The sequence below is a fragment of the Erythrolamprus reginae genome, chromosome 8 (assembly GCF_031021105.1).
Source record: "Erythrolamprus reginae isolate rEryReg1 chromosome 8, rEryReg1.hap1, whole genome shotgun sequence".
In the NCBI taxonomy this organism is placed as follows: domain Eukaryota; kingdom Metazoa; phylum Chordata; class Lepidosauria; order Squamata; family Dipsadidae; genus Erythrolamprus; species Erythrolamprus reginae.
In genome coordinates, this window is record NC_091957.1 from 9,726,526 (window position 1) to 9,738,872 (window position 12,347).

The 12,347-nt window shown below is 44.6% G+C and overlaps 3 protein-coding genes across 4 annotated transcripts in view; 2 read left to right on the plus strand and 1 right to left on the minus strand.

The window, feature by feature from the left end:
• The window catches only part of ST6GALNAC4 (ST6 N-acetylgalactosaminide alpha-2,6-sialyltransferase 4), a 683,294-nt gene that overhangs the window by 254,248 nt on the left and 416,699 nt on the right, over positions 1-12,347 (plus strand). The gene's annotated exons all lie outside the window — the stretch shown is intronic.
• ST6GALNAC6 (ST6 N-acetylgalactosaminide alpha-2,6-sialyltransferase 6) overlaps positions 1-12,347 on the plus strand; it is a 490,277-nt gene that overhangs the window by 39,140 nt on the left and 438,790 nt on the right. The gene's annotated exons all lie outside the window — the stretch shown is intronic.
• The window catches only part of COL27A1 (collagen type XXVII alpha 1 chain), a 187,400-nt gene that overhangs the window by 13,404 nt on the left and 161,649 nt on the right, over positions 1-12,347 (minus strand). For both annotated transcript variants that reach the window (XM_070758773.1, XM_070758772.1), the window contains exons 44-53: positions 10,798-10,851; positions 10,136-10,243; positions 8,073-8,180; positions 5,078-5,185; positions 4,569-4,622; positions 4,182-4,244; positions 3,605-3,658; positions 1,576-1,611; positions 1,452-1,469; positions 489-524 (exon numbers count right to left, since the gene is read on the minus strand). In XM_070758773.1, the coding sequence (XP_070614874.1) occupies positions 489-524; positions 1,452-1,469; positions 1,576-1,611; positions 3,605-3,658; positions 4,182-4,244; positions 4,569-4,622; positions 5,078-5,185; positions 8,073-8,180; positions 10,136-10,243; positions 10,798-10,851 (639 nt within the window). The remainder of the gene's footprint in view (positions 1-488; positions 525-1,451; positions 1,470-1,575; positions 1,612-3,604; positions 3,659-4,181; positions 4,245-4,568; positions 4,623-5,077; positions 5,186-8,072; positions 8,181-10,135; positions 10,244-10,797; positions 10,852-12,347) is intronic.

Consider the following 12,347-nt stretch of genomic DNA (forward strand, 5'->3'; position numbering starts at 1 on the left):
GATGGGCCAAATGAGGACCCAGATTGTTGAGGGGCAAGAGGTTGATTCTGTAAACCGCTTAATGAGGGCTGTAAAACCCCTGTGAAACAATATATAAGTCTAAGTGCTATCGCTGTCTGTCTGTCTGCCTGCCTGCCTATCTGTCTCTATCTATCTATCTATCTATCTATCTATCTATCTATCTATCTATCTATCTATCTATCTATCCATCCATCCATCCATCCATCCATCCATCCATCCAATCCATCATCTGCCATGACATGATAGTACAGTGGTTAGAATGCAGTATTGCAGGCTACTTCTGCCCACTGCCACCAAACTGCTTAGAAAGGACGGTAAAAGCACTGTGAAGCGGTATATAAGTGCTATTGTTATTACTATCTCTTGGATTCAGTTTACACAGCCCAGGTGCAGAAAATGTTGGGCCCTCATTGTGGGCTTTTTAAGACAAACACAACAAAAACCCAAATCATATTTTAAATACATACCTGGGGGCCTGGAGGTCCTCGGGGCCCTGGGATACCCTAGGAAGACAAAGAATCAAGATAAATCATGAGTGGTCCTTCACAAACTGAACAGCCGGTGGCTGAACCGGAGATGTAAAACACCACCATGTTGTCTTCCCCATTCACACACACACACACACACACATTTGGCAAAGTAAGTAATATTTATACACTTAATGTACAGTGGTACCTCTACGTAAGAACACCTCTACTTATGAACTTTTCTAGATGAGAACCAGGTGTTCAAGATTTTTTTGCCTCTTCCCAAGAACCATTTTCCACTTACAAGATTCTCTAGGAATCTCCTGGGAGCAAAAAGGCCAGAAAAGGTGAGGAGAAGCCTCCATGGGGCCTCTCTAAGAATCTCCTGGGAGGAAACAGGGCCAGAAAGGGCAGAGAGAAGCCTCTGTGGGGCTTCTCTAGGAATCTCCTGGGAGCAAACAGGCCAGAAAAAGTGAGGAGAAGCCTCCGTGGGGCCTCTCTAAGAATCTCCTGGGAGGAAACAGGGCCAGAAAGGGCAGAGAGAAGCCTCAATGGGGCCTCTCTATGAATCTCCTGGGAGGAAACAGGGGCGGAAAAGGCAGAGAGAAGCCTCCATGGGGCCTCTCTAGGAATTTCCTGGGAGCAAACAGTGCCTCCACCCTCCCTGTAGTTTTCCCAATCGCACACTTTGCTTTTACATTGATTCCTATGGGAAAAATGCTTCTTACAAATTTTTCTACTTAAGAACCTGGTCACGGAACGAATTAAGTTCGTAAATAGAGGTACCACTGTATCTGGTTACCTGAATTACTACTTGTATCTCTGGGCTCTCAGCTGGATATCTGCCACCCCCACGTTGCCCCTGTGCATCCTTGGTAACTCAAGGATTACTCTGCACACTCCTCAACATTTCACAGGGTGGGAGGAAGGAACAGTCTTGATGGACAACACAGCCATACTTACCCTCAGACCTTGGAGACCCTGAAAAAAGGAAGACAAAGAAGGAGATGAAAACAGGTCCTTCCCGGAAGGAGTTTTGGGACAAAAATGACTTTCACACCCATGGCAGTGAATGGGTAACACTCACCGTTTCACCTTGACTGCCTTTCTCTCCTGTCGGACCCTGGAGAGGGAAAAAATAAGGCGACCTGTTAAAAGTGTAAGAGGTCTTCACATTCCAATATAATGAAAAGCTCCAAAGTCACTTTGCAAATCAGCCCTGAGCTGTGACACACACACCATTGTGTACCATCACAATTTTCCTAGGAATGCCTTGGGATGCTGCATCGGGACACCACAACACAAGGCAATGCAACATAGGAATCATTGCAATAATTCACGAAATCAATAAATAAGAACCAAAGTTTATTTTATTCATTCATTCATTTATTTATTTAATTTATTTGTCAATCAAGTATAGGATAACAGTTAATATAAACATAAGATAGAAAGTAGAGTGTTCCCTCAATTTTCGCGGGGGATGCGTTCTGAGACCACCCGCGAAAGTCGAATTTCCGTGAAGTAGAGATGCGGAAGTAAATACACTATTTTTGGCTATGAACAGTATCACAAGCCTTCCCGTAACACTTTAAACCCCTAAACTGCAATTTCTCATTCCCTTAGCCACCATTTAGATTATTACTCACCATGTTTATTTATTAAAGTTTATTAAAAATATATTTTTATTAAAGTCGGACGAAAGTTTGGCGATGACGTATGACATCATCGGGCAGGGAAAACCATGGTACAGGGGAAAAAACCGTAAAGTATTTTTTAATTAATATTTTTGAAAAACCGTGGTATAGCCGTTTCGCGAAGTTTGAACCCGCGAAAATCGAGGGACCACTGTAATGATAAAAAGACAATAGGACAGTAGGACAGGGGAGGGTAGGCAAATTGGTGCGCTTATGCACGCCCCTTATGGACCTCTTGGAAAAGAGAAGAGGTCAACTGTAGACAATCTAAGGTTGAAGATTTTGGGGTTGGGGCAAGAACTTCACGCTGGGGCTTGAAGGGTTTACACCAAGCTTTGAAACTTTTTCATTCAAAAATGGGCAGAGTTCTCACGGTCTCAAGCTACGTGGAGGAATTGTGGATTTTGAGTTTTCTTCTGTTTTTACATGTCCACATTAGGAAGGGGTTGAGTGTTGAGAACATGACAGTAATGACATGGCCTTGGAAAATTCCACAGCAGTGTTAGTACTATGTACATAACTGGTTGGGCTTGGCAATATATAAACAAACTATCAGTGTATGTTTAAATGAATTATAACACTACAGTGTTCCCTCGATTTTCACGGGTTCAAACTTCGCGGAAAGTCTATACCACGGGTTTTCAAAAATATTAATTAAAAAATACTTTGCGGTTTTTTTCCTTATATCACAGTTTTTCTCACCCGATGACATCATACGTCATTGCCAAACCTTTGTCTGCCTTTAATAAATATTTTTTTTAAATAAACTTTAATAAACATGGTGAGTAATAATCTAAATGGTTGCTAAGGGAATGGGAAATTGTAATTTAGGGGTTTAAAGTGTTACGGAAGGGCTTGTGATACTGTTCATAGCTAAAAATAGTGTATTTATTTCCGCATCTCTACTTCACGGAAATTCAACTTTCGCAGGCGGTCTCGGAACGCATCTCCCGCGAAAATCGAGGGAACACTGTATAGCTATAAGAGGTAGTGTTGCAGTTAGCCATAAGAGGGAGTCAGAAGTCTCTCTCTCTCCCTCTCTCTCTTCCTAATTAATCTCTGCTATTTCTGGTTTGTCTGCATGACTAACTGTGTGTTCCAATGATGGTTTAATGTATTTTGTAAGTAAGGCTTATAGTATTGTATATGTATTGAGAGTATTGACATACAAATGTGTATGGCTAGGATTGTCTTTGACTAAGCTATTTGCCAAAGTAAATAATATTTATACACTTAATGCATCTGGCTGGTCATCTGAATTATTACTCATATCGCTGGGCTATTAGCCACCTCCACATTTCCTATGTGCAACCTTTGTAACTCAAGGGTTACTCTGCACCCTCCTTAACACTTAACAAGCACTTTGAGAGAAAATTTGCAAATCTTAAGAAGAGGAACGGAAAGAGCAAGAGCGACACTTACAGAATTTCCGGGTGGGCCCGAAATCCCAACTGGACCAATGACACCTTCTTGGCCCTACGGAAACAAACGCTTCATTTACTCAATGGATGAGATATACCACTGCAAGAACTCTTTCCTGGAATGGTCTCCAGCCCTGTTTTCCTGGTACAGTGGTACCTCGACATACGAGTTTAATTTGTTCCAGATCCGAGCTCATAAGTCGATCAACTCACATCTCGAACGAATGCCTTTAGACTTTGTTTTTTGCGCCAAGATAACTGGAAGCAAGGAGATTCTTGCGCCACCTAGTGGAAGCTTGGCCTCTAAACACCACTGTTAATTTGAGCCCTGGTGGCGCAGTGGTTAGAGTGCAGAACTGCAAGCTGTTTCTGCTGACTGCTGGCTGTAGTTCGCCAGTTCAAATCTCACCAGGTTGACTCAGTATCATGTAGTATTGCAGACTAATTGTGCCAACTGCCTGCAGTTCAATTATCACCATCGCAAGGTTGACTCAGCCTTCTATCCTTCTGAGGTGGGTAAAATGAAGACCCAGAAAGACCTGAAGGTCAAGGCGAGAACGGTGAAATCCTCAACTCACCCAGAGTCCTTGGATCCCTTTAGGGCCCTGGATGCCTTTGAAACCAAGATCTCCAGGTGGTCCCTGTCGAGAGAAAGAAACATAGGCAGTGAAGGGCTGCATTTTTACTACTACAATGTGGGTGTGGCTTATTTTATGGGCGTGGCTTGCCGACTATGTGACCAGGTGGGAGTGGCTTGCTGATCATGTGGTGGTGGGTGGCTTAAAGGACATGTGACCTGCACTGCTTCATTGACGGGATCTGGGGGAGGCCAACTCTGTGTGTTCTTATTGGTCTCTGGGAGGTGTGTGGCAAGAGGCGGTCTCATAGATAGTCTGGCCCTGAGCCATGTAGGACTTTATAGGCAATAACCAACAACCAACCAATTAGGGAAGGCACCAACTCACCTTTGGGCCAAACAGTCCAGCAATCCCTGGAAATCCTGGTTCGCCAAAGTCTCCCTAAGAAGGGGGGTTTTTTCAAGGAGGAGAAAGAGAAACAACAAGAGATGAAGCCAAAAAAACACAATGAATCTGAGTTTCCCCTTTTGTGCCCCCCTCCCCAAACCCAGATGGATTTTCAGCTCTCAAAACAAATAATCTCCTCCACTATCATAGCTTGGCTTGGAAAGAGGTCCATGGCTCATCCCTTCCAGCCTCCGAAGGACGGTGGGTTTTGCAGTACTTGATGTCTTAATCTAAGCATATTTGGCAGAGGCCGACAATTCCCGGGAATGGAGAGGAGATGAAGAAGGAACCTGGTGTGGGCAGCCCATGTGGCTTCAGGAAATTGAATGCAGGAACTCAGAGGCTTGGCTTCTTGTACCTGCCCCATCAATCACATAGCACTCGTTTTTCTTGGCCGGAGAGTTATCTCAACCAACAGACTCCAACGGTTATCGCACGCATCTACTCACCGGTTGTCCTTTGGACCCTAGATCACCGGAGGTCCCAGGGAATCCCATTCCACCTTGAGAACCTTTTTTCCCCAGTGGACCAATCTCTCCAGGCAGACCTCTTTCTCCCTTTAAAAAAACAAAACAAAAAGCCCACATAGACCCAGGGGGAAAAAAATTAGGTTTTAGGAGGAGGCAGCATTGGATAAATAACATATACCTAAAGTCAAATAATAATAAGCATTGCATGGCCAGTTCATGGAGAAGACTGAAGGCAAAGGGGATAAAGAAAAGACCTGGTCATGGCTTACAAGTGGAACACTCAAAAAGGAGACAGAAGGACTAATACTGGTGGCACAAGAACAGGCCATTAGAACAAATGCTGTCAAAGCCAGAATTGAAAAATCAACAGACGATCCAAAGTGCTGACTCTGTAAAGAAACAGATGAAACAATCGATCACATACTCAGCTGCTGCAAAAAGATCGCACAGACTGACTACAAGCATAGACATGATGCTGTGGCACAGATGATCCACTGGAACCTGTGCCGGAACTACCATCTACCAGTGGCAAAGAACTGGTGGGATCCTAAGCCCGAAAAAGTGGTTGAAAATGAGCAAGCAAAACTACTGTGGGAATTCCGACTTCAGACTGACCGAATTCTGAAGCATAACACACCAGACATTGTGATCGTGGAGAAAAAGAAAGTATGGATCATCGACATCACAATCCCAGGAGACAGCAGAATTGAGGAGAAGCAGCTAGAGAAATTAGTGAAATACGAAGATCTAAAAATCGAGCTGCAACAACTCTGGCAGAAGCCAGTGAAAGTGGTCCCAGTGGTACTTGGCACGCTGGGCGCAGTGCCAAAGAATCTCAGCGGACATTTGAAAACCATTGGAATTGACAAAATCTCCATCTGTCAATTGCAAAAGGCCGCTTTACTGGGATCGGCAAAAATAATTCGCCACTACATCACACAGTCCTAGGTGCTTGGGAAGTGCTCGACTGGTGATGAAATACGAAATCCAGCATAGTGATCTCGTTTGCTGTGTTGTACTGACATAATGATGATGATGATGATAATGATGATGATGATGATGATGATGATGATGATGATAACAACAACAACAGCAGCAACATACAGCTCATCTGTCTGGAACCCACACTGAATTTCAGATATAAACACTCTAGAAAATGTCCACGGATACTTTACTAGAAGAACCCTCCACTCCTCCACTCACAACACGATACCCTACGCAACTAGACACACAATCCTGGGTTTAGAAAGCTTAGAACTACTGTACATCGCCTTAAACACGACCTAAGCATTGCTCATAAAATCATCTGCCACAACGTCCTTCCGGTCAATGACTACTTCAGCTTCAACCACAACAACACACGAGCGCACAACAGATACAAACTTAAAGTAAACCGCTCCATATTCGACTGCAGGAAATACAACTTTAGTAACCAAGTAGTTGATGCATGGAACTCATTACCAGACTCTGTAGTATCATCACCTAACCCCAAAAACTTTACCCTTGGACTATCCACTGTTGACTTCTCCTGATTCCTAAGAAGTCAGTAAGGGGCGTGCATAAGTGCACCAGCGTGCCTTCCAACCCCTGCCCTAATGTTTCTTTCTTACTAGTGTTATGTACATAAACATCATTATATCTTTGTATACTACCAATACATACTTGACACAATAAATAGATAAAATAAAAGAAAAGATTTGCATTACCCTAAACCTGTCATTCTCAACTTTGGTCGTTAGAGGGCAATAATGTCAATTGACGCATCCCTGATTAAGTGAGGGATAGTTGGATCCCCGTTCACGCAGCCCCACTTGAATATATCTCTTTTTAGCAAATGTAGGTAAGAGAAGAACGAAAGAAAAGCAGGCACCACAAGGTCTGCTTGCAGATCCTGGACCTCCAAACCACCCTGTTTTGAGGACATTCACTACAAGGACCTTGTAGTTGTTCTGTCGAGCTCTCTGGTAGAATCCTCCCAAAATTGCACAGATACAATTTCAGACACACACACGTTTGAAAATTCAAAACAATGTTCTTTATACCAAAAATTCAAATAAACTAAGCACTCTTTTTGTATAGCAAAGAGCACTCGTCTCCAAACAAACTGGTAATTTGTACAAGTCCTTTATCAGTTCTGTGATACTTAGCTTGCAGCTGTGAGGGAATTCACAGTCCTTTTTCTTTCACAAAGTGAAACACGCTTTGCTCTGGTTTACTTTCAAAGAGGGGAAAATCAGCACACAAAGGTCGAGGTCAGCAAAGCAGGCATGAACACAACGATCAGATAATCCTCCACAATGGCCAAACCCACAGGCTGCTCTTTATAGCAGCCTCACTAATGACCACAGCCCCACCGAACCACAGGTGGCCTCATTTTCTTTGATAATAATCTCTCAGTTGTTGCTGCCTATGCATCGCTCTCCGCATGCGTGGCTGTATCATTAACTCTTGTTCCGAATCCAAGGAGGAGCTAGATAATTGATCTCCTTCTGAGCTGTCTGCCACACTCTCCTCCTCCCTGTCACTCATGTCTTCTTGGTCAGAGGAGCCTTCATTAGCAGATTCCACCGGGAGCAAAACAGGCTTGCAGCATGTGGATGTCTCCCCCACATCCACAGTCCTTGGGGCAGGAGCTGGGCCAGAGCCAACCACAACAGTAGTATTCATCTCTAACGATTTAAATGTCAAACCCCACTGCATCAGCATTGCCAAAAAGGGCATTAAGAAACATAGAAACATTGAAGATTGACCTCAGAAAAAGACCTCCTGGTCCATCTAGCCTGTCCATCTAAGTCTGCTAACCACCCCCAACATCTAGACATGGAATAACTAGGTCTTCAAGTCAGGTTTAAAAAACAGTTGGAGAAGACACCATGCCACACCACACCTGATATGTAAACGAAGGTCGTAAGAAATTGCATGCAGGAATTCCAGGGTGTAATTTCTCTACTCACAAAGAATAGGTGGTACCAACCTTGAATCCTGTGGGGCCTTGTGCTCCAGGTAAGCCAGATATTCCAAGGTTCCCCCTTTTCCCCGGCATTCCTGGGGTGCCTTCTTCCCCATCTTCACCTTGTTCACCCTAATATGGGAGAGAAGAAGGGAGAAAGAACATCAGCATTAGGTAATGTTGTAGTTAGCTCTGGACCAGCTCCTGCCCCAAGCAATGTGGAGGTGGAGGTGGGGGAGACATCCACATGCCGCAGGCCTGTTTTGCTTCCAGTAGAATCTGTCTCCTCTGACCAAGGAAGCGTGAGTGACAGGGAAGAGGGGAGTTTGGCAGACAGCCCAGGAGGAGATCAATCATCTGTATCATCCCTGGATTCTGAACAAGAATTAATGACACATCCACGCATGCGTAGAGTGATGCATAGGAGACAACAACTGAAGGATTATTACAAGAGAAAATGAGGCCACCTGTGGTTGGGTGGGGCTGCTGTAATTAGTGCTACAGATAAAAGTGCAGCCTCGTGTGTTAGCCTCATGGCAGTTTATCTGATTCATTGTTTCGTCAAGATCGTGGTTTTTTGCTTTTCAGGATTGTGTGTGTGGACTCTCTGGACTTTAGAATTGGACTCAATTTCCCAGTTATTGGGTGAGCAATTGGATTGCATTTCACCTGTGCCTTCTGTATACCAGAAAATCCCTTTGACATTTAAAAAGGGAGCTGTTTCTGTTTTTCTGTTTATAAACACTTTTGGGTTTTCCTTTTATCGTATGATGTGTGTCTTCCTGGACTAATTACCCTGTAATTACGGGCGGTTGAAACACGCCAGCAGAACAGGAAAAATTTCTATCAGTCATCTGGGTTATGGTTGTCCCAAAGGTTTATTGGGTATTTTATCAGAAAATTATAATTGGGGGAAAAATGTATATTTGATTATTCACGTAATAACTACAGCTAGAATTGTATTTGCCGAAAATTGGAAACGTGAGAGATAGGAGGAGGAGATAGTACAGATTTCTAGGGGCAGTTGATTCCACAGGGCTGGAGCCGCCACAGAGAAGGCTCTTCCCCGAGGCTCCACCAACCAACATCATTTGGCAGATGGCACCTGGAGAAGGCTGACTCTGTGGGCCCTTACAGGCCACAATGAGTAGTGAAGGACTATCAAAATTTTTACTACCACACTGTTGGTGTGGCTTATGCAGGATGCCCTGTATTTTCTTTCAACGTCTTTCAGTGCAAATTGGGTGCTCTGGGGTGGAGCTCCATTTTTGCCACCCCTCTGTGTTTCCCCCCATCTGGGCAGTAGTCCACCTCTGGCAATGAGGTATGAGGACAGAGGCGGTCCTGTAAATAGTCTGGCCCTGAGCCATTTAGGGCTTTAAAGGTGATAACCAACACCTTGAATTATTTATTATTATTATTGTTGTTGTTATTATTATTATTATTATTATTATTATTATTATTATTTATTGGATTTGTATGCCGCCCCTCTCCGCAGACTCAGGGCGGCTAACAACAATGATAAAAAACAGCATGTAACAATCCAATTAATAAAACAACTAAAAACCCTTATAGTAAAACCAAACATACACACAAACATGCCATGCATAACATGTAATGTCCTAGGGGGAAGGAATAACTTAACTCCCCCATGCTTGGCGATAAAGGTGGGTCTTGAGTAATTTGAGAAAGACAATGAGGGTGGGGGCCGTTCTAATCTCTAGGGGGGAGTTGGTTCCAGAGAGCCGGTGCCGCCACAGAGAAGGCTCTTCCCCTGCGGTCCGCCAAACGACATTGTTTGGTCAACGGGACCCGGAGAAGGCCTACTCTGTGGGACCTTATCGGCCGCTGGGATTCGTGCGGTAGAAGGCGGTTCCGGAGGTATTCTGGCCCAATGCCACGTAGGGCTTTAAAGGTCATTACCAACACTTTGAATTGTGACCGGAAACCGATCAGCAGCCAGTGCAGGCCACGGAGTGTTGCAGAAATGTGGTCTCCGAATTGCATTCGGAGACTGACTAGCAACCAATGCAGCTCATGTAAATGAGCCCCCTTCTATGAGCCCCCTTCCAAAATCTTGCACTTACTTTTTGCCCATGGTGGCCATCTTTTCCAGGAATTCCATCAATTCCGAAAGTGCCCTCTAGTCCCTCTCGCCCGATGACCCCTCGGGGGCCTGGCAGGCCAAGAGAACCCTAGAAGAACGACCCTTGGTTACAGATCAGACATAGGTTGGCGGTGTGAAACAAGGTCAACACAAAAGCAATCAATCAATAGAATAGCTTGGCTTAAGAAGTTGTAGGTGCTTCCTCACTGGAGGCTTCTAAAATGAGACTGAACAACCATTTATCTGAAACGGTATAAAGTCTCCTGCTCAAGCAAAGGGTTGGACTAGATACAGGGGTAGGCAAAGTTGGCTGTTCTATGACTTGTGGACTTCAACTCCCAGAATTCCTAAGCTAATCATGCTAGCTCAGGAATTCTGGGAGTTGAAGTCCACAAGTCATAGAAGAGCCAACTTTGCCTACCCCTGGACTAGAAGACCCCCAAGATCTGTTCCCTTGCCCAGATGCTGTGGCCTAAAGGTGGAGCTCTTGCCTCACAATGGTGGGTTGGATTTAATGGTCTTCTAACTTTAGCATTATGCATGATTGAAGATCTTTGGGGAGACATAATCAGATATGGCAAAGGTGCACATTTACCATGGCTGCCTGCCGCCCCAAATGAGTAAGAAGCAAGTTTTACTTACCGGTGATCCTCGGCTGCCACTTGTACCCCGTAGCCCCTTTTTTCCTTGTTGACCCTTGGAAGGGAAGGATCAAAGAAGGAATGACATGGAGATGGCAATAGCAATAGTACATTTAGACTTATCTACCGCTTTACAGTGCTTTTACAACCCTCTCTAAGTGGTTTACAGAGCCATCTTTTTACCCCCAACAATCTGGGTCCTCATCTAAGAATCAAACTGCTGGCAGTGGGCAGAATTAGCCTGCAATACTGCATTCTAACCACTGCGCCACCACGGCTCCTAATGCAACATCCAATTAGCTACAGCAATAGCAATAGACTTATATAACACTTCACAATGCTTCACAGCCCTCTCTAAGCAGTTTGCAGAGTCTGGTCAGGATCAAACTGCTGGCAGTGTGCAGTGTTAGCCTGCAATCCTGAATTCTAACCACTGGGAGAGAGGGAAGGAAGGAAGGAAGGAAGGAAGGAAGGAAGGAAGGAAGGAAGATAGCAATAGCAGTTAGTCTTTACAGCCTTCCCTAAGCGGTTTCCAGAGTCAGCATATTGCCCCCCACAATCTGGGTCCTCATTTTACCCATCGCGGAAGGATGGAAGGCTGAGTCAACCTTGAGCCTGGTGGAATTCGGACTGTCAAATTGCAGGCAGCTTGCAGTCATCGGAAGTAGCCTGCAGTACTGCACTCTAACCACTGGGCCACCACAGCTCTTTTCAACATGCATCAGGCAGAGCTGATCTGTTTCTAAATTTTTCCAATGTATAATTAGTCCCATACCATCTTCACATTTGTTGGTGCTGAGTTTTGGGGTACTCTTGTTTTCAATGCATGGTAAAATATTGGGGAGAGGGAAGGATAGTTGTAGGGAATGCCACTTTTCTTAGAGATTTGCAGCAAGCCGGGGTGGCACAGCAGGTTGTACTGCAGGCCACTGAAGCTCACTGTAGATAGCCAGCGGTTCAAAACTCATCACTGGTTCAAGGTTGACTCAGCCTTCCATCCTTCCGAGGTGGGTAAAATAAGGACCCGGATTGTTGGGGCAATATACTGGCTCTGCACACACAGCTCAATTTTTGCTACCGGAACGGCATCTCGCCTCGGCCTGGTAGCAAACCAATACTGGTTCACTATAACCGTCTCTCCAACTCAAATCTGATCTGTTATGAGAAAGCCACTAAGTTACAGGGTGCGTTCCAACAGTAATGCAATTATTTTTAAAAAAATGTAATTTATTGAACAGATTTGCACAAATACTTAAAATTCTTCAAAGTACTGTCCTTGGGCCTCTACACATTTTTTCCAGTGACTCCGCCATGACCAGTACGTGTCCTGGATGAAAAATGGGTTCCTTTCAGGGCTGGGGAAAAAAAGAAGTCTGGTGGGGCAATGTCAGGACTAATGGGGGGGCAGCGTTGACACCTGGTGTTTGGCCAGGAACTCGTGGACTCCTAGCGCATTGTGGTAAGGTGCGTTTTTTATCCATAGAAGAGATCCAATCAACTGTGATGAAGACCTTGTGAGAAGTCCCCGAAGATGTCTTTTAGGGTGAGCAC